Source organism: Erinaceus europaeus, chromosome 7, assembly GCF_950295315.1.
Source record: "Erinaceus europaeus chromosome 7, mEriEur2.1, whole genome shotgun sequence".
NCBI classification, from domain to species: Eukaryota; Metazoa; Chordata; class Mammalia; order Eulipotyphla; family Erinaceidae; genus Erinaceus; species Erinaceus europaeus.
The window spans coordinates 110640043-110661442 of NC_080168.1; the positions used below are offsets into that span (position 1 = coordinate 110640043).

Consider the following 21400-nt stretch of genomic DNA (forward strand, 5'->3'; position numbering starts at 1 on the left):
CTCTCTGGGTTCACCGCGGGGATCCTTAGGTGCTGGGGTTTCTGGTCGAGCATCATCAGCCTGTCGGCTCGGTCTAAGCTGGTGCCGGGCTTTTCCTGGAGCGGGAGGTGGTCCTGCAGGTGCACACAGCGCTCTGACCTCTGTCCTGGCACTTCAGCCTCCCTAGCGGGACACACCATGCCATCCGACTTTCTTCCATTCCTTATAAAAATATTTACTTATTTTGGATAGCGACAGACAGGAACTGAGAGGGAAAGAGGAGATAGATAGAGAGAGGGGCACACACCTGCAGCACTGCTTCACTGCTCATGAAGCTCCCCTCCTGCAGATGAGGACCAAGTCTTGAACCTGGGTCCTTGTGTACTGCACTGTGTGCGCTAAACTGGGTGTGCCATCACTCAGCCCTCCATCTGCCTTTCCCCACTGAGCTGATTTTGGGGTTGTGGGGAGAGCAGGTCTTGGGAGCCATAGGTCCCTGGTGGGATCCCTCCATCTGTAGCATGGCAGCAGTGAGTGACCTCTTGGGTGGGGAGGGGACAGGTTATGGGCGGGGCTTGATACACAGCAGATGTTTCCCTCATCTCCAGCCCTCTCCTCTCACCTGCTCTTGGAGAAGGGGAGAAACACCCATTCCCTACGTAGGAAAGTGAGGGCAGGGGAGTCGGGCGGTGGCGTAGTGGGTTAAGCGCACGTGGCGCAAAGCGCAGGGACCGGCGTAAGGATCCCGGTTCGAGCCTCCGGCTCCCCACCTGCAGGGGAGTCGCTTCACGGGCGGTGAAGCAGGTCTGCAGGTGTCTATCTTTCTCTCTCCTCTCTTTCTGTCTTCCCCTCCTCTCTCCATTTCTCTCTGTCCTATCCAACAACAAAGCAACGTCAACAATGGCAATAATAACCGCAATGAGGCTGCAACAACTAGGGCAACAAAAAGGGGGAAAATGGCCTCCAGGAGCAGTGGATTCATGGTGCAGGCACCAAGCCCAGCAATAATCCTGGAGGAAAAAAAAAAAAAGAAAAGAAAGTGAGGGCAGGACTGACAAGAAGACAGGGTCCCACTGAACGTGCAGGAGGAACAAAAGCCTCTCTCCAATCTCACTCCTGGGGCTCTTATCTCTTCTGCTTCTCATCTCACCTCTTTTATTTCTCCCTTTTTACCTCCTTCTTTTTCTCCTTCAGCTCTATTCCTCTGTTTCCCCACCTCCTCTCCAGGAATGCATCCACTCAGCATTAAGATAGGAGGGAAGAGATTATTTGGAAAACCTAGAAGTGCACCCAGTGCACCCCCAGATGACCTCTGGAGGCTTTCCCTCCTGAATATAGCCCCCAACTTCTCAGTCCTTCTCCTCCACTGCTCCTTCATCTGTCACCAGGGTTACTGCTGGGGCTAGGTGTCTGCATAACTCCACTAATCCTGACAGCCATTTTTTCCTTTCTTCTAGATAGAGTGTGAGACACACAGAGAGGGAGAGAGAGACAGAGAGAAGGAGAGACACTGCAGCACTGCTCCACCACTCATGAAGCCCCCCCTCCCCCGCATGGGCTCCCATGTGGTGGCCCAGGGCTCAAATCTGGGTCCACACACATGGTAATGGGGGTGCCAGGTGAACCAGCTGCCTGCTCCTCTTCCTTCCTGATCTCCTTAGAAGGTTGATGCTTCTGTTTCATGGGACCTTGGGCAGAAGGTGGCAATGAATCTCATTCCATTAAACACTGTGTCTGCTGGGGGAGAAGCAGAACAGGCGCTGCTTTGCCATGTGCTGCCATCAGGTAAAAGCCTGGCCCCCACCTCATTGAAGGGAGCTTTGGTGCTGTGGTCTCTTACACTCACTCACTCTCTCTCTCTCTCTCTCTTTGCCTCTCTGTCACTTTCTTAAAGCAGAAACAACTGAACAGGGCAAGGCGGTCCCAGTCCTTGAAGTGTTTGTGGCCAGGGCAGGTGGCTGTGCCATGGTAAGGGGTGTGCTGGAGGGACATCGGGGGAGACCTTCCAAGAGAAGTGATAGTGAAAATGGGTTTTGAGAGGTGAGCTGGAGTTTTCTCAACTCATGAGGTGGTGAGTAGAAAGGCATTTCTGTCCAAGGGGCCGCCAGACTGTTAGCTAAGAAAAGGCCAAGCATTCTGTGTAGCCAGGGGCCAGGGAACTTTCAGAACTGATAGTTGCTTCTTGACAAATGACTGGATATTGGAGTGTGGGGGCAGGGGGCAGCATTGAGGATATTGCCTGGGGTCCCTGTTTCCTCCCAACTTGCTGGCTATTCTACTGACCCTGGGCCTCAGTTGCCTGATCTGTAAAATGGGAACAACAATGTGCTTGCTTTCTGAAGGCACCACGGCTTCCTGAGGCATCTCCAGCACAGGGTCTGATGATCACGCCCTGGACGGTGCAATCAGGAATGTCTTCACGCAAGAGGAGGGCTAGTGAGCTTGAAGGTGGCTCTCCTGGTAGAGTGCACACTGCCACATGTGAGGTCCCTGTCACCACATGGGGGCACCTTCACAGGGGAGCTTCATGAGCTGCGGACTGGTGCTGTGCTGCAGTGTCTCTCCCTTTATCTCTCTCTATCTCTCTCTCCATCTCTGTTTCTTATTCTATTTAAAAACATCTTCTGGGAGTAGTGGAACCCTGCAATGGGGGTTTTGGTGGGGGGGAAGAGGAGGGACTCATGCGAGAAGGGGGCTTGATGCGTGATCTTAAAGGATAGCAGAGTTGAACTTTGACAGAAACCTGGGGACAGAGGTCAGAAGCAAGTGGTGTGTGGACTGTATGAGGAGCTAGTACTGGGTCTGAATGGCTGCCCCAAGATGGAAGAGGATGTGCAACTGACTGACCAGGAAGGGACATGACTTGTGCTGGAAGGAGGTGCTTGTGGTCAAGAAGGTGGCACAGTGAATAAAGCATTGGACTCTTAAGCAGGAGGTCCTGAGTTCAATCCCTGGCGGCACATGTACCAGAGTGATGTCTGGTTCTTTCTCTCCTATCTTTCTCATGAATAAATAAATAAATTCTTAAAAAAGAAAAGCAAAAACAAAACAGAATGTCTTAAAACAAGGAGAAGGAGGAGGGGGGGACTCCAGGAAGATTCAGAGCACAAGCAGAGATCCCCAGCCTCCCTCCTGTCCAACCTCCAGTGCTTGGGCCACTGTACAGGGACATCTGAAATGGGAGAGATGGAGTCTGTGGGACGGATGCCTTGAGAGCTGAGACACTTGAATAAGATGGAAATCAGTACCCACAGCCCCACCCACTGCCCAGAGCTGGTTTTATCTGTGGTTTCAAGTCATGGGGATGGGAGGGAGAGGACCCTACACCACCTCTGCTGGGCTTCCATACACTCTGGTGAAGCCTGGCCACCTGGAGACTGGGTACACAGTCCTGCCTCACTCTGGAGCCTGAGTCAGAGTCCTGGTCCCTGCCAGCATCCCTGTGAGTGGGTCCCCAAGGCCAGAGGGAGGATCCCCTTAGGAAATCAGGACAGGGTAGAGAGCTGGCAGTGAGGGAGGGACCCCTGGGATGGGTCACTGACCAGGCTGCCAAGGTGGAGGAACAGGGTGAGGAGGCCCTGAGGAGAGCAGAGATTCCCAGGAACATGATAGATACCAACCCACGCAGCACAGGTCCCCAGAGATGCTGAGAGACACATTCCAGCAGAGACTCTGACTGACTGAGACAGACGGAGAGAGCCCTTCTCATGTTCCAGCTGGGACAGGGCCTCTGGTGGCTTCCTCAGGCCTGTCTGCCTGTCCCTGGCTGCCGTCCCTTTGTCTGTCTTGGCTCTTTGTTTGTTTGTCCCTTTGTTTGCCTGTCTCTCTCCCAGCTCTCCCCCTTTGCCCCTTCTGCTGTCTGTCTGTTGGTCCAGACCTCAGTGTCTGTCACTGCCCTCTGCCTTGGTACCCCGGACAGTACCTGCTTGCTGAGGTCTGGGATTGTGGGCGTGGGGGTGGGAGTGTGGTGGGGGCTGCATCCTTGTCTCCTCCTCCTCCTGAACTTGGGCCTCGATTTCCTCCTCTCTAGGGCAGCCCCACCCTCTGCCTCCTGTCATGTTTATAAGACTCGGGAGTGTAGGTGGTGGCTGTATTTATGACTGCCGGGCATTGGAACAAAGGGTCTGATTCATGTCTGAGGCAAGCGAGGACAAAGCCAGAAGGAGGTGCCTACAGCATGAGGCATAGTGGCTAGACATCCAGGAGGACTTCCTGGGGGCGGTGTGGGTGCTGCTAGGACAGGCAGCCCGGAAAGCTTAGGCTACCTTCATTCCCTCAGCTGGAGGAGCCCCGTGGAAAGGGGAAGAGAGATGGACACTGTGACCTTCCTTAGTCTGCCGAGTCCTTGAGAAGGTCTTTCTTGCTGTGAGGCAGCAGGAACAGGCTTTCCACCTCCCAAGGAGTCCCACCTGCCGAGCTTTGCGGGGAGGGGGGTAGGACAACCCCCGGGGTAAGGGGCGTGGAGAAAGTGTTATCTGTCTCCGCACCTCTACCCAATTTCCCCGCCATCTTCCCAAGCTCAGGACCACCCCCCCCCCCCCCATGAGAGATGGCTGCTGGGGACGGAGTGATGTATGTAATGCAGATAAAATGTCAGCAATTCTAAATGGGGCCGGAGATGCAGCCGTGAGGGGTGGGGTGGGGAGAGAGAGGGGGCGGAGCAGGGGGAGAGAGGAAGGGAAAATGAGCTGCGGGTCGGCACCGCACAGGGGGATGGCAGCGGGGGCAAGCTCCCCCTCCCCCAGCCAGGCCGGTGGAGGGGTGGGCCAGGCTGCAGGAGCCCAAATGAGATTTTGAAGAGGGAGCTGGAGGGTGGGGGCGAGGCGAAGAGGAGGCTGCGGGCGGGGGCAGCGGGGCCGGAGCTGCTGATGTATAGCGGTTTCATAACTTCCTCAGTATTAAAGGCAGGTTCATGGGGAGGGCAGCGCCATTAATCACCGGGCTGAATGGGGCTGGGATTTGCTGAGAGGCGCGCTTGCTGTCTGCTGCGGCTGCCCGGCTCAGGGCGGGAGGGGGCAGGCAGGGAAGCCCCTCCTGAACTAGGGGTAAAGCCCCAGGGAGGTCTGGGTGTTGGGCAAGTGGCTCCCTGCTGGCATGGGAGGGGGTGCTAGGGACCCCGGCTGGAAGAAGGAAAAAGATGAGGAGGTTTGTGGCAGGGGCTTGGGTAAGAAGGGAAGGGGGCTGGGGGGAGGGGATGCTGGGGGCAGTGGCTGAAGGGACCCTGGAGGGGGGAAAGCTGGGGAGGGAGGATTGTGCATTTGAACATGAAATTGATCACATGTAAATATAATGCAAATGACATGCAAACGAGCCCAGGATTTCTCTGGGTCCACAGCTTAGGCATTCTCTCTCTTGCAGACTGAGAATTGGGGCCAATTTGCATCCAGTTCCATGCCTGGTGCCATGTTTCTTTATTATTCATATTTTCAGGAGGAGAACTCAAGGTCTCGCTTGTTAAGGGGGTTAAGGCGCCAAGGCAGGCAGGGCTAGTCTTCTGGGCTTCCTGGGAAAGGGTGAGCCCCCCTTCTCCACCCACAGCCCCACCCCTGCCATAGCAGCCTTCATAAACATTAACATGTTTGACTGACAAGAAGAGAACTGAGTGGAAGCACTCCTGGTCAATGGACTTGAATTGATGAGGGGTCCGAGAAGCAGAAAGACAGAGACAGAGAGATCTCTGCTTTGGAGACAGCGGGATAAGGAGGCATCACAAGTTTTTTGAGGTAGACAGTGGCACTCCCTTTTCCTGGTGAAAAATAAAGGGATAAGGTCACAGTGATGATGTCAGATCCCCCACTACAAGTTCCTTTGAAAGTTTAGGTTTCCTTTCAAATGATCCAAAGAGCAGCTCTGGCAGAGATCAGCAAATCAGAGAGCATATTCAGGAGTGAGGAGGCTAGGTGCTGGCCCTTGAAAACACATAATATATCAGGCATTTTGGCCATAAGTGATGCACTTAACAGTTAATGACAAGGGTGGCCAGAGAGTTCCATGCAAAGGGACAATCAGGGAATGCTTCCAAGTGGAGGTGGCTTTTTTTTTTTTTTTTTTTTGTGCCTCCAGGGTCATTGCTGGGGCTCAGTGCCTGCACCATGAATCTACTGCTCCTGGAGGCCATTTTTTTCCCCTTTTGTTAACCTTGTTGTAACTTTGTTGTGGTCATTATTGTTGTTGTTGATGTCCTTTGTTGTTGGATAGGACCGAGAGAAATCAAGAGAGGAGGGGAAGACAGAGAGGGGGAGAGAAAGAAAGACACCTGCAGACCTGCTTCACTGCTTCTGAAGGACTCCTCTGCAGGTGGGGAGCCAGGGGCTCCAACCAGGATCCTTATGCCAGTCCTTGTGCTTTGTGCCACGTGGGCTTAACCCGCTGTGCTACTGCCCTGACCCCCATGGAGGTGGCTTTTGACATAGGACTTGAGTAGGATATATTCAGGGGGCAGAGGTAGGGAGGGGCAAGTGTTCCCGGTGGTTATGGGGGCAGGGGTGAGGTGAGTGGGCCATTATGCAAAGCCAGGAGATAGGGAAATAGGACTTGCCAGCACATTGGAGCCTGGAGAGATGTGACAGGTCAAAGTGAGCTAGGAAATATGGGATCAAGACATGTGGATATCTGGGAGGCCAAGCCAGCAATGCAATGTGGAGGGTACCTGCAGGCCAGCCAGGGGTAGAGAATTCATTCATTCATTTATTCACTGCAGTGATGTTAAATCATTGATGTCATCAGCATTTGCTGTCATCCCACCTGTGTTGAGCCCCATTCTGTTAGCTGAGAATACGAAGATCAGATGTGGTCCCTTCCTTAGGAAGCTCAGTCCCCAGAATCCTCAGGTGGCAGAGGAGGTCCCCTTAGTGTAAGGACTATATGGGAGTCCAGGGCACAGGGTGATGCCTGGTGTACAGGGGCAGGCGAGTTATAGCTACTCTTGCCCTGACTTTGCAAGGGGAGGGAAGGGGGACAGAGGCAGGAAGAGGGGGTCATCGAGCTGCTACAAAATTGGAGAGAGGTGGACTAGAGCAGTGCGGATAGGAAGGAGGGGACATGTTCAACAGAGTGATAGGGACAGGAGATGACAAGAGTCTGTGTGTGGGGGGGGGGGCTGGGGGGGGAGCAGGGAAGAAGTAGCCTGAGGACACAGGGGGCAGAGAAGGGATGGGGAGACTCAGTCAGTTGTGGGTGGGCCAAGGCCTGAATGACAGTGGGCCAAGGCCTGAGTGACAGTGGGCCAAGGCCTGAGTGACAGTGGGCCAGAGGCCTCTTTCTTGAGTCTTCTTCCCTCTAGGTGATTTGCTTCTTCTCCCAGACTCATCGTGACTCTTCCTCTAAGTTGCTTGACTTGATTCAGCCTGTGGGAGCTGCCCCCTCTCCCTGCCCAAAATATAGCCTCCATCTTCCTGGGGTGGGATGTGGGCCTCAGTCTATTCGCCTTGGCTGTCTGTCTGTCTATCTGATGTCTGTGTGGTCCCCTCAGGATAATTGTCCTAGACAACTCGAACAGCACTCAGACAGATTGTCCTCCCTCCCGGCCCCGGCATCTCCCACCACTGCATCAAGCCAAATTACTCAGCCCCCCAGCCCCGGGCTCCGGTGAAATCCGATTAGCAAGGAGAGAGCTACACTGAGCTGACAGCTCCTCCGATAATTGCTTCCCAAGGAAGTGATGCAAATCAGCCCATCCAGCCAGGCCTCTTCTCCTGGGGACCCAGGGGCCCAGGCCCCAAGAGGTGGAGGTCACCTGAGATTGGGGACTTGGACTCTACCCCCTGCACCTGGCCAAGTGACCGTCAATCCAAAAAGATGGACTGTGTTGCCCTGGGGCAGAGGTGGCGATGGTGAGGCTGAGCCAGGGCTCTGTCTTTGTCTTGAGTGAAAAGGTCTCCTCTTACAACTCACCCTCACTCTTTGGAGAAGAGCCCCCTGTACCTACTCCCCAGTAAGGCAGGTGAAGGTTGAGATCCAGAAGATGCGGAGGCAAGGAGATAGCTGGAGCTCCTAAGCAAATGGCTGACATTACAGCCTGGTTTGCCTGGCTTTCCGGCTCTAGGAGGGATTGGGGGCTGCGGGACTCCGCAGGGGCTTTCTCATTGTGCCCCTCTCCAGCAGACTGGGGTGTGGGCAAGACATTGAAGGATAAGTCCCTACAGAATTTGGAATGTATCTTTGATGTATATTTGGTGCCTTGGGAAGCCTGATCAAGCTGTGAAATAAAATAATAATAATTACTATTTTACTTCATATGCAGTAGAGTTTCATATGGGGAAGAAAGAGCATGATTCTGGCAGGTGCTGTACCGGGAATTGAACAAGGAGACATAGGCATGCAGGTCCCTCACTCTACCAATTGAGCTATTTCTTCTTTTTTTAAAAAATATTTTATTGGGAGTCAGGTGGTAGCACAGTGGGTTAAGTGCACATGGCACAAAGCGCAAGGACCGGTGTAAGGATCCTGGTTCGAGCCCCCGGCTCCTCACCTGAAGGGGAGTCACTTCACAGGCGGTGAAGCAGGTCTACAGGTGTCTACCTTTCTCTCTCCCTCTCTGTCTTCCCTGCCTCTCTCCATTTCTCTCTGTCCTATCCAACAACAACATCAATAACAATAATAACTACAACAATAAAACAACAAGGGCAACAAAAGGGAAAATAAATAAAGTTAAAAATATTTTATTTATTTTATTTTAATGATAGTGATAGAGCGAAAGAGAGAGAGAAAGCAGAACACTGCTCAGCTCTGGTTTATGGTGGTGCTGGAGATTGAACCCAGGACTTTGGAGGCTCAGGTATGAGAGTCTTTTGTATAACCATTATGCTGTCTCTTTAGCTCCCAATTGAGCTATTTTCCCTGCCACAGACCTTGAGATTTTTGTTCCTATACCAACCAAGGAGGACGTGTCTTTGGGGTGTGGTCCTTGCTCGATACACAAATCAGGAGCCCCCCATTTCCCTGAATAAGCACCTGTTAGTGCTTCTTCTTGAATGCCTTTCGTTCCTACATCTTAACCTCAAGCGCTTTCTGAAACTATTTCATTCTTTACTTATTTTATCAGGGGAGAGGGGAGAGAGGAAGAGAGACAAGCTGCAGGGAATCGAACCCAGAGTCTCCTGCATATGGGCCCTATACTTTATCAGTGAGCCACTCTCTAATAGTGACCTCAAGATTTTTCTTCCTCTGATCCCCTCTTTCCATCTCCTGCTAATATTAGAGAATTGTGAAATGCTTTCTTAGTAACTGTGAACCTTGAGCCCCCAAACCTGGCCCTTAAGGGCCACTGTCTTTATGGAATCACCGGAGAAGAGCTGTCTAGTCTTGTCTGCTGTGTTTGGTGTTCAGTATGAATCTGTGGCCTGGACCTGTAATCCTCCAGTGTGCCTGAGGCTCTGGCCTATGGCCATAGCAGCACCTAACCCTTCTGGCACATCAGTTATGCGCTAGGCACCTTCTGTAATTCATCCATTTGATTATCACAAGAGATGTAAATTATGACCTTTTACAACTGAGTTAACCGAGGCACCAGAGAAACAAAGTCACTTGTATAAGTTTACGATTGGTAAATGGCAGAGCTGAGATTCAAATCCAGGCAGTCTGAGTCCAGAGTCTAGGCACTGAAGGCCTCTGCTATGTTGCATTTCCCCACCCCCACTTCCACCCCAAATACTGCTTGGCTCTGGCCTGTATAATGATTTGAGAGGGATTAACCTGTAACTTTGGAGCCTCAGATACCAAAGTTATTTTGCATCACCTTTATGCTATTCCCCACACCCTATGTTACCTCTTGTATGCGGTTCTTTTTTTAGTGCTTTTTTTTTTTTTTTTTTTTAGAACAGAGAAAGGGAGATTTCCCAATGGAGTGGAGCTGGAGGAGATGGTTACACAGGAAGCTAAACACCGGAAGCCCCTTTAGAGTTCCTTAGTCAGAAGTGGTGGAGCTGATATGGGTAACATCTGGTATCTCAGGAAGCAAAGCATGGCTTTCACCTTTTCCAACCCCTGTTATCTATTTTCTGTGCTTAGCCTACAGCAAGACACCTCCCCTCCCTTACTCAGAGGGCGTGGAGGAAGGGTTGTAAAATCTGCGTAGAAACCCAATTGAGCTAGGACTGCCAGAGGCCGATAGATGGCGCTCATGGCCCAACACAGCTCTGGCAGCTCGCGGAAAGTAAGCCAACCACTTAACCCCTTCGCTTCTGGGCTCAGACCCTAGGAACAGGTTCAGTGGGGCACAGTGAGCTTTGACTCAGTCCTGGCTGTCCCCTAGGGAATGACCCAACTAGACTCTAGCTGAGGTCATTGTCCGTGTCAGCCTCTGCTCTTGCCTCCAGGAGACTGGGCAGAAATAAGGCAGATGGAGAAGGGCCACTCTATCCCCAACTTTCACCTCTCAGGCTCTCTAGATTCAAAACATAGGGTCTCTCCCATTTCAGGAGTGCTTTTTAACCCTGTCCTCCTCACTTTATGTAATCGAGGCTGTTTCTTTGTTGGGCCTCTATAACATTATACTCCCTGGGGCGAGTAGGCTTACAAGGACAGAAACAACTGTCCAACTGTCCCAGGAAGTTGAAATGGGAGTGAGTTCCTGTAGGAGCTACACACCACTGCCATTCATTTCACTTGTTAATTCCCTTCCAGAAGCTGATTTGGGAGGAGCTGGGTAGGTGGCTCAGTCACAGAGTGCATGGCTTACATGCATGAAGACCAATTCAACCCTTGGCATCGCATAAAGACAATAAATTAAGCAAAAACAAAGAGAATGCAATAAACAATGGAGCAGCAAACTGCTTTCTAAAATCATCATCATCACCACAGCCTTAACATTCTGGAGGTGATTCAGAGAGCAGAATTCATGCATGAACACCTGATTTGTTCTCAGCACTGTATTAGAGTAATGCTATAATCTTTCTCTCTATATATGAATACACACACACGTATATTTAAAGCAGATTTGGAGTGTGGAGGTTCTGTCATGATGAGGAACTGCAAGTGACTGGCAGACAAGTGGCAGAGGGGGAGATGACTAGGAGGGTTGCCCAATGGACGGTGAAGCTGCTAGGGTTCTTAAGCAAAGAGATAGTGTAGTTCTTTCCCTCCTTAGTTTTTGTTGAGGGAACCAAAAAGTCTAGCTCCACAGAGGCAGAGGAGAGTGAGGTTGTGTGGGGATGAATTCATTCTAAAATCTCAGGATATTCTTATCTTATTCATTCTAGAGATCAAGCAGACACAGGGAGAGACAGAGAGATAGAGACAGAGACCACAGACACTATGTATAGAACTTTGGCTACAGGGGAACCCAGGAATGACTGTATATTCAGAAAGGCAGAGAGAGGCAAAGACTCAGAGAAGTGTAAATCTGGCACAAATGAACACTTGGGAAGTAATGGATTTTGTGAGGTGGACAATTAATCTCTTTCCCAGGCCTTGCATGGGTGGTATTGTTTCTTGCTTCTGGTGTTGGGGGTGTTTGAAGGTTACTGTTAAGTTTCCTGGAGTTCCTCCTGTACTCATTAAGTTTCTATCCACTAACAAGGAAGAGCTCTGGAAAAGCATAGCATAAACACTTTACTCGATTCTATTCTGGGATCCACTATTTCTTTCTTTCTTTCTCTCTTTCTTTCTACTGATTTAATAATGATAAGACCATAGGATAAGAGGGGGTACTATTCCACACAATTACCACCACCAGAGTTCTGTATCCCATCCCCTCCATTGGAAGCTTTCCTGTTTTTTTTTTTTTTTTTTTTTTAATCCTTCTGGTAGCATGGACCCAGGATTATTATGGGATGCAGAGGTGGAAGGTCTGGCTTCTGTAATTGCTTCTCTTCTGGACATAGGTGTTGGCAGGTTGGTCCATACTCCCAGGCAGGGTTCTGGAGGGGTGGGGTTCCAAGGCACATTGGCGATCTTTCTTTCTTTTAAAAATATTATTTATTAGAAGTGAGCTGATGGCCATACCACCCTGATCTCATTTGATCTCTGAAGCTAAGCAGGGTATGACCTGGTTAGTACTTGGATGGGAGAGAGAGGAGGAGGAGGAGGAGGAGGAGGAGGAGGAGGGAGAGTGGAAGGAGGGAGGAGGAGGAGGAAGAATAGAATCAGAATATTACTTTCTTATGTGATGCCAGGGAATGAACTCCAGACCTTATGTTTCAGAATCCAGTGCTTTATTTTCTGTGCCACCTCCAAAGCTACCAGCCCCAAATCCTACTGCATATTTTTGTGAGAGTCATGGCAATGCTCCACCAGAGGCAGGAATCTCTCCTTGGTGTCCTCATTGGTGGCAGGGATTGAAGCCAGAGCCTTGGGTATGAAAGGTATAAGCTTTACCTATTTAGCCATCCCCTCACCTCCCCCACCCACCCAGGAAATATATACCTGAGGGCAGCAGGAGCGCTAGAAATATTCTTTAGTCACTGTTCATACTTTCAAGCAGGTGAAAGATGGGATATGGGCTAAGATTTCTAATTTGCAATCCCTCTGGGTTAAGTGCTGTGGAAGAATTTTTGAAAAGGTGCTGTCCGCTAAGGGTAGAACCAGGACTTTAAAGAGCCTGCTTCTGACCTTCAAACATGGATAATTGATTCAGGCCTTTTCTAAAAGTATAAACTACAATTCCCAGCGGCACTGAGTGCGAATTAGTTCATGTTCCGGGATCGGAGTGTTTCCGGCGGAAGTTGTCACAATCCGTGTCCTATTCCAATCCCCGTTCCCTAAACAATACAGACTACAACTCCCACTGTTCTTCGCGCCATGGGGCGGGGAAGGGAACCGGAAGCCGATGCGAGCTGGACCAGGTGAGGAGATAGGAGGCTGGCTACCCCAGGCTAGGGGTCCCCAGGGGGCTTGGAGGGCTCCATGGCCGAGGCAGAGTAGGAGGCGGAATGTCTGTGTTTGGGGTCCTTCACTCCGCCTTAGGTTCACAGGCGTAGAGAACCGAGCCCACAGTCTCCCAGAACGTCGTCGGGCGGGTCTTTAGGGAACCTAGAGTCGTTGGTCTCCTTGGGACCTGGACGAGGGGTGAAGTGCTGTTTTTTCAGTTTCTGCTGTTACTGCATTAAGGATTTGTGGTCCCTGTGTATTCATCAAGTGCCCCGAAGTGTTCTTGATTCCTTCTCTTAGTGGGTTCAGGGCCAGAATTGCCATTGCATAGCTGTCCCCTTACTTGGCACTTCCTTTATAAAGTGACCCTGCAGTGTATCGAGTACTTTTCTTCTGGTGGTGCTCGGGATTGAACCGGGGCCTTAGTGCTTCAGACATGCAGGTCATTTGCAGAACCACCATGCTGTTTCCGCAGCCCTGGGGTACAAAAAACCTTCTGAGACCATTCTGGGGGAGTTTCAGTATTTGACTTCTGATTATTTTTGTCTTTTACTTCCCCTAGGCTAGGGTTAAACAGGTTGATGGATCAAGTCATGATGTCAATTCAGAGTTCCTGTCTGAGGGAAGAGGCTACTGGGTAGTGTTTTTTTTTTTTTTTTTTTTTTAAGATTTATTTATTAATGAGAAAGATAGGAGGAGAGAGAAAAAAAACAAAACAAAAAAACAGACACCATTTTGGTCCATGTGCTGCTGGGGATTGAACTCAGGACCTCATGCTTGAGAGTCTAATGCTTTATCCATTGTGCCATCTCCCAGACCACCACTTGTGTAGTTTTCATCAGGACAGAAAAAATGGGGCCTAGGACCCAAAAGAGGTGGGGATTGAACAGGGCCCAGCCTCTGAACGTCTAGTTGCGGAGGCAAAGTGTAAATTTATGAAGAAGCAAATGACATCGGTGACACGATGGTTTGCATCCTTTAACATCAGGGTCACCTGGGGATGCTTATTTAAAGTACAGATTTGCTGTCATCTCACTTAGAAGTGGAACTTAAGAAACAAGGTCAGAGGAAGTCGGTCGGGTAGCACAGCGGGTTAAGCGCACGTGGCTCAAGGCACAAGGACCGCTGTAAGGATCCCAGTTCAAGCCCCCGGCTCCCCACCTGCAGGGGAGTCGCTTCACAGGCGGTGAAGCAGGTCTGCAGGTGTCTGTCTCTCTCTCCCCCTCTGTCTTCCCTCCTCTCTCCATTTTTCTCTGTCCTAGCCAACAACGATGACAACAATAACAACAATGATAAACAACAAGGGCAACAAAAGGAAAAACAAAAAAATAAATAAAAGAAACAAGGCCAGAGTGGGAAAAGAGAAAGTGAAATGTGGACAGGGGGTGGGGGTTGGTGTATTGTACCGGGGGCTCTGGAGAGGAGGAGAAGGGAGGAGTGTGGAGCATGTGTTGGGGTCCTGGTGCATGATGGTGGAAAAGGGCTCAAGTGTCCTTCCAGACACCTGTCACGGGGAGATGAGAGATGCTACCCATCTGTCAATGACTGGACTGTAAACCATTAAGCCCTCAATAAAATGATTTAAAAATATGTAAGTGGTCTGGTAGGTGGCACAGTGAATAAAGCATTGACCTCTCAAGCCTGAGGTCCTGAGTTCAGTCCCCAGCAGCACATGTACCAGAGTGATGTCTGGCTCTTTCTCCTATGTTTCTCATAAATAAATAAATAAATATCTTTAAAAAAATATGTAAGTTTGGGAGTCGGGCGGTAGCGCATTGGGTTAAGTGCAGGTGGTGCGAAGGCAAGGACCTGTGTAAGGATCCTGGTTCGAGCCCCTGGCTCCCCACCTGCAGGGGTGTCGCTTCACAGGTGGTGAAGCGGATCTGTGGGTGTCTCTCTCTCTCCCCTCTCTGTCTTGCCCTCCTCTCTCCATTTCTGTCCTATCCAACAACAACAATATAATAATTACGACAATAAAACAACAAGGGCAACAAAAGGGACCCCTGGTGCCTCAGGCAGGAAAGTTTTACATAACCATTATGTGGTCTCCAGAGCCCTAAAGATTTCTTTGTTAATAGGAGAGGGGAGGGAGGGAGGGAGGGAGGGAGGGGGAAGAGAGAGAGAGAGAGAGAGAGAGAGAACCAGAACATCACCCCAACACGCATGACACTGGGGATTGAAATCAGGACCTCATGCTTTTAATTTTAATGCTCTAGCCACTGTGTCATCTCCTGAATGCCCCCTGAGAATTCTTGAAAATGGGAAAGGGGCTGAGCTGGGGTGCGGCTTGTGGGTAGGGGTGGTGGTGGTAGAATTAGTAGGGTGACCAGTTGAAGCACTGAAGGCATCTTGGTGTGGGTGTGTAGGAACGTACCCGAGTCAGATCGCTTGGGTTCCAAGTCCAGTTTCATGACTGCCAGCCATGCGGTCCTGGGCAGGCTGCTTGATCTTGCCAGGCCTCAGTCCACTCACGCCTGACGGCAGCATTAACCCTCGCCTCGTGGCGTTGGTGGGTTTTGTGAGGGACCTGGCGTGCAGTGCCGCTCACCACGTGTGGGTGCTGGTCACATCTGGGCCGTGCATCTCAGCACTCTGCACATCCTGGCCGGGCCGGTGTGACTGAGGATAACTTGAGTTTTTAAAAATTTATTTTTAGCAAGTATTTTCTCTTTGTGGAAATAAAACGCCTTTTTTGGGGTACAGGATTGTAAGATGACAGTGGCTAGTGCCACACCACACCCACCATGACAGTTCTGAGTCCCCATCCCCTCACTTCCCAAAGATAACCACCAGAGTTCTCACCAGTCTGAGAAACAGGAGCAAGTATTTTCTTTCTGTCTGTCTTCCTTCCTCCCTTTGTTTCCTCCCTTCCTTCCTTCATTTTATTTGATTGGACAGCGAGAAATTGAGAGGATAGGGACATAGAGAGGGAGGGAGATAGAGGGCCGCTGCTCATGAAGCTTCCCCCTGCAGGTGGGAAGGAGGGCTTGAGCCAAGCTTCCTTTTTATTATTTATTTTTATTGACTATTGGATATAGAAATTGAGAGTGAGGGAGTAATGTGTGCGCTCAACCAGGCACACCACTGCCTGGGCCACATTTTTTTTTCTCTTTTTTTTTAATATTTTAAAAAAACACAATTTATTCCCTTTTGTTGCCCTTGTTTTATTGTTGTAGTTATTATTGTTATTGATGTTGTTGTTGGATAGGACAGAGAGAAAGAGAGACCCCTGCAGACCTGCTTCACCGCCTGTGAGGTGACTCCCCTGCAGGTGGGGAGCCGGGGGCTCGAACCGGGATCCTTACGCCGGTCGTTGTGTTTTGTGCCACTTGTGCTTAACCCGCTGCGCTACTGCCTGACTCCCTTCTTTTTCTTTTTTAAATCTCGTGTATTATTATTTTATGTCATGGGACGGAGAGAAAGTGAGAGGGGAAGGAGAGAGAAAAGAAGACACCTGCAGCACTGCCTCACTGCTTGTGGTGCTTCCCCTACAGGTGGGGACTGGGGGCTTGAACCCGGGTCCTTGTACATGGTAATGGGTACTATCAACCAGGTTTGCCATCCCCTGAGGATGACTTTCAAGGTGCTGAAAGTTTCTTCCCCGTAAATATGTGTGTGCTTGGCGTGACCTGGGAGCTAGTGCTGAAGAGCTCTTGTGTGTGGGATTGACGGGGCTGACGGGGTATTCTCCCCGGGTGCCGTGTGAGGCGGAGAGACGCAGGGCCTTCACTACCATGGACTGAGTTGAGCTCAGTCCTGCCCAGCCAATGGGTGGGATGAATAACAGCCTTTGAGCCCAGGAGATAGTAGCAGGTGCACTGGCCAACACACATCCCTCTCATTCTAGGACTGAGGGGCCCCTGGCCATCTCTCAGGTGACAGCGACATGACCTTGTCCCAAACTTCCCCACTGGGGCCCTTTCCTGAGCCTGCTGGTGCCCTGCTGGAACCCCGCTCCTGCCCTCGAAGCTTGGCCGAGGACTTCCTGGACGAGGAGCGTCGACTCAACACTGAGCTGGACCAATTGCAGTTTTCCGAGCCAGTGAGCATCGTCTACAATCCTGTGGACTATGCATGGGAGCCACATCGAAGTTACGTGACCCGCTTCTGCCAGGGCCCCAAGAAAGTACTCTTCCTGGGCATGAACCCAGGACCCTTTGGCATGGGCCAGACTGGGGTAAAGAACCTGGCTTTTCCTGGTGGGTGGCATGGGAGGCCCAGGGTGGATGCTGGGCTTAGTGTGCCTCGGATGAGGAGCTTGTGTCTGGGGACATGGGGACCCTCCCTTCCGCTCCCCTCCCGCCACACACACCGCCACACACACCGGCTCCCGTGGTCTCAGACGCTCCGGGCCTCGCTGCCCCTCGTTAACCAAGTCCATTAATAGCAGTTCCGCTTCCCCTGTGAGTTGTCCACTAATTCCACTAATTGCCTGTGAGAGCCCTTCCTTCCGCTGGCCCCATCCCTACCTGGCCGGATCTTCCCTGTCCCTTGAGCACACTCAGGGTCAGAAGAGCGCCCAGAACTGCTGGGCCCCTGGGGAGCCTGGTGGCGGGTGGGGATGGACAAGGCATCCAGGCAGACTCTGCCTCCTGGCTGAGTAGACATTCAGAGCAGGGCCTGCCTGCCCCCCAGTGTGTTTGTGTGTGGAGGGGGTTGGCAGATGGAGGAGAGCAGAGGCTTCAGGGCAGAGGCTCAATTGCTTTTATTGACTCCAACTGGGAGATGAAAGATGATCAATGATGATCGATGGGAATGACAGCCCGAGGCTTGGGCTTAGAGGGCACCCGGAGAGCAGTGGTCAGCTCTGCCCTTGTGCCTCCCTTAACCCAGGCAGCCTGCTGTCCTCGGGGTTACCCTCCTTACCCCGTGTTGGACCTGCCCAGAGGCTAGTGTGGGGCGAGGCAAACCTGGATTCCCCTGGCCCCCAGTGAAGTATGGGGGAAGGTTGCATGAGGTGAAAGCACGGGGCCAGGAAGCCTGGTGTGCGGCCTCTGCGTGGAGCTGGCAGAGGTCCCGGCCAGAGCCTCCTGGAGGGTGGGAAGGGCCCTGGCATCAGCTCTCCAGTTTTTGACTCTCACCTCTTGCTTCTTCCCCACAGGTGCCGTTTGGGGAAGTGAATGCTGTCCGGGACTGGCTGGGCATTGCGGGGTCCGTGAGGCCCCCTCCCCAGGAACACCCGAAACGACCAGTGCTGGGACTGGAGTGCCCCCAGTCAGAGGTGAGCGGCGCCCGGTTCTGGGGCTTTTTCCAGAAGCTCTGTGGACAGCCTGAGGTCTTTTTCCGTCACTGTTTTGTCCACAACCTGTGTCCTCTGCTCTTCCTGGCCCCTGGTGGGCGCAACCTCACCCCGGCCGACCTGCCTGCCAAGCAGCGAGAGCAGCTCCTGAACATCTGCGACTCTGCGCTCTGCCGGCAGGTGCGGCTGCTGGGGGTGCGGCTGGTGGTGGGAGTGGGGCGAGTGGCAGAGCAGCGGGCCCGGAGGGCTCTGGCGGACCTGATGCCCGAGGTCCAGGTGGAGGGGCTCCTGCACCCCTCACCTCGTAACCCACAAGCCAACAAGGGCTGGGAGGCAGTGGCCAAGGAAAGACTGACTGAGTTGGGGCTGCTGCCGTTGCTGACCGAATGACCGCCCCTGGTGCCCGGCACAGGACCCACTGCGACCCCCAGCCCATTTTCGGGCTTGCTGATGTGCCCACCACCTGGGCTGGCGCCCCAGCGTCCTCCCTGGCTCCCTGGACTGGCCTTGGCAGCGTTGACACTACCGCTTGCTCTCTGAGTCCTGCTTTCTTCATCTTTCTCTGGTCCTGGGGTCCCTGACTCCACAGAGAATCAGCAGCTGCAACCATCTCTACCTCACTGTAAACTTAGAAGCCTCTCTGCTGTGGAGAGCGAGCCAGACTTACTAGATAAGACAGAGAGTGATTGAGAGGGAGAGAGGTGCACACACCCCCAGCTCTGCTCCACCGCTCCTGAAGTTCCCCCAAGTGGAGACTGGGGGCTTGAACCCAGGCCCAGCTCATGGTCACATGCGCACTCTCAGCCCTTGGCTGACACAGACGTCCAGAGGTCCCCCCCCCCCCCCCGTCCCTCTGCCTTGACCTGCGTGAGGAGGTGAGCACGGTCTACACTGCAGCCACTTCTGGGGTCACCTTTGCCCTCGTAGAAAAAAGGTCCCTACCGAATTCCTCACTGATGAACGTCCTTCAGCTGACCTCTCTCCTCACAGGGACCAGGACAGAGCATGGGGCATGGATGCTGGGAGCACGAGCTTCTGATGGGAGCTGGAGGCTGGAGCACAGGGAGGGCATCCAGTGTGGATCCCAAGCAAGAAGGGCCCAAGATCTGAATTTTCATCTCCCTTTGGAGGCTTGAGAATGTCAGGGTTGGGGACAGGTTGATGAAGCTCTCCAAGCCTCAGGATTCTTCTCTGAAATGGGGAGTCCCACTTCCGAGGGTTGGTATGAGGATTCACGAAGATCACACGGGAAAAGTGCCTTGCACGGGGTGCTAATTCACATCTTGTGTTCTTGCCTCGGGGTTGAGGAGTAACTACACTACAAAGGAGCCCCTCCACTCTGCAGACCGGCTGGGCCTGGGGAGGGCCTGGGCCTTAGGTGTGGCCTGTGCCAGGGGCCAATTCTTACCCTGGCTGAGAGGGGCCAGTAGCTAAGAAGCACAGCCTGTGGTTTCTCAGTCTAAGCATTAAAAACTCCTAAATCCTTTGTCCATTTTCCCCTCCTGCACCTCAGGGCTGAAAGGATAGCAGTTTAGATATTTTTCCACACCTCTTCACTGTTCTGGGGAGCTGGGGGATGGTGTAAACAGATTCCTGACTGCCTCCCTGGTGCTGCACGGCCTGTCAGGGCCCAGCTGGTAGCTGGTCTGCTGCTCGGGCACTGTGGGAGCCAGTGACGGTGACTCTGTCTTTATGTCTGTTGAATTACTCACTGGTTTGGCCTTCGATAGGGTCAGGATAGTGAATGAGACGGGGAGCAGAGCAGGGCTTGAGACCACTTTAATGAAGAACACAAGGTTGGATTCTGACTTCTGGGACAGGTCAGCTCCAGCTTCCAAAATAAAATTTTTGACATTACTCCCCCCTTCCCTGCTCCCCAACACACACGCACACATTGCATCATAATTTGGCTAAGCTCTGTCCTTGGTTTCTGGGAGGGAGCCTCTGAATTCTTGATGTTTCCCAAGTGACAGGAGTAGATTTGTTGTCATGGCGGGCCCCTCAGACTACACCTGACTGGATGCTAAGATTTGACTCAGGATGAGGAGTGACTGTGCTGGAGAGACCATGTGCTCAGGCCAGGTGATAACCGCTTGACCTGCAGGGAAGGACGGATCGGAGATTGAGTTCGACCACCATGTGATTCTAGTCATCTGTGCCTCTGGAAATAAAGACACTGGTGAGCACCCGGATGTGTCAGGAAGCGCTTTGCCCTCATTCCACAGGGTGTGGGCATGGAGACTGTGCCTGGGACCCTCCAGACCTTGCCCTGTGTGTATCTTCATGTGACTGGCATTGATTTGTACCGTTTCTAATAAACTAGAGTTGAAAGTAGAGTGTTTATCTGAGTACCATGAGTCATTCTGGCAAAAATTATGAAGCTGAGGGATGGGTCATGGGAAAACCCCCCCCCCCCATATCTGGAGTCACTAGAGAAAAGCAAGTGACCTGGGAATCCCTGAACTTGGAGCTGGCATCTGAAGTGAGCGTGGTCTAATTGGCACTGTGACCCTAACCCTATGTGCTATGTACTAACAGCAGGCAGAGAAGAAGAATTGCATCACATCTTGGTAGCCCACACGCCAGAGATGCCTTCTCTTCTGTCTGCTCTGGAGCAGACAGAACATTAGACAGTGGAATGATTACAGAGAGACAAACCATTGTCCCCTTACATACTCAGCTGAGGGACTCGAGGAAAACTGATGAAGGTAATATTCCTAGTGGCCTTAGTGACTAGGAAAGTTTTGGAGTGTTTAGAAGTGTGTGTCTTGGGGGCTGGGTGGTAGCAAAGTGGGTTAAGCACACATGGCGCAAAGTGCAAGGACCCGCGTAAGGGTCCTGTGCCTCACAAGTGGTGAGGCAGGTCTGCAGGTGTCTGTCTTTCTCTCCCCCTCTGTCTTCCTCTCCCCTCTCCACTTCTCGCTGTCCAACAACAAATACAGAAATAACAATAATAACTACAACAACGATAAACAACAAGGGCAACAAAAAGGGAAAAAAATACCCTCCAGGAGCAGTAGATTTATAGTGCAAAGCACTGAGCCCCAGCAGTAACCCTGGAGGCAAAAAAAAAAAAGTGTGTCTTTACATTCGAGTGACAAGTAAATCAGCACTGCCATAGTCCAGGTGGAAGAACTGGACAGGTAAGATGGGGCTGGCTTGTGAAGGGGTGTGAAAATTGGACTTCTTTAAGTCCAGTGGTGGGAGTGAGGCGCACAGAATACACATAAACTCCCCACAAAGTACACAGTACCCTGTGGGTACATAGGGTGAGGAGGTGAAGCTTGGGGGTTACAGGGGAGAAGTCCTAGTTGGGGGGAGAAGTAATAGCATGGCCTGGGTGGAAACCTAGAGTTGGGGTGAGAGGGGTAGGGC

At 51.9% G+C, this 21400-nt stretch overlaps 1 protein-coding gene across 6 annotated transcripts in view; it reads left to right on the top strand.

Moving 5' to 3' along the window:
• Positions 1–4988: 4988 nt before the first annotated feature.
• Positions 4989–21400, top strand: part of SMUG1 (single-strand-selective monofunctional uracil-DNA glycosylase 1) — an 80470-nt gene continuing 64058 nt past the window's right edge. Inside the window, exons 1-4 of one of the 6 annotated variants that reach the window (XM_060195204.1) lie at positions 4990–5124; positions 16634–16963; positions 17888–18205; positions 19016–20366. In XM_060195204.1, coding sequence (XP_060051187.1) covers positions 16673–16963; positions 17888–18205; positions 19016–19135 — 729 coding nt within the window. In that variant the 5' untranslated portion in view covers positions 4990–5124; positions 16634–16672 and the 3' untranslated portion in view covers positions 19136–20366. Of the gene's footprint in view, positions 5125–12692; positions 12762–16633; positions 16964–17887; positions 20367–21400 lie in introns of those variants that run through there. The other 5 variants (XR_009550825.1, XM_060195202.1, XM_060195203.1 and 2 more) reach the window with 5 other exon arrangements.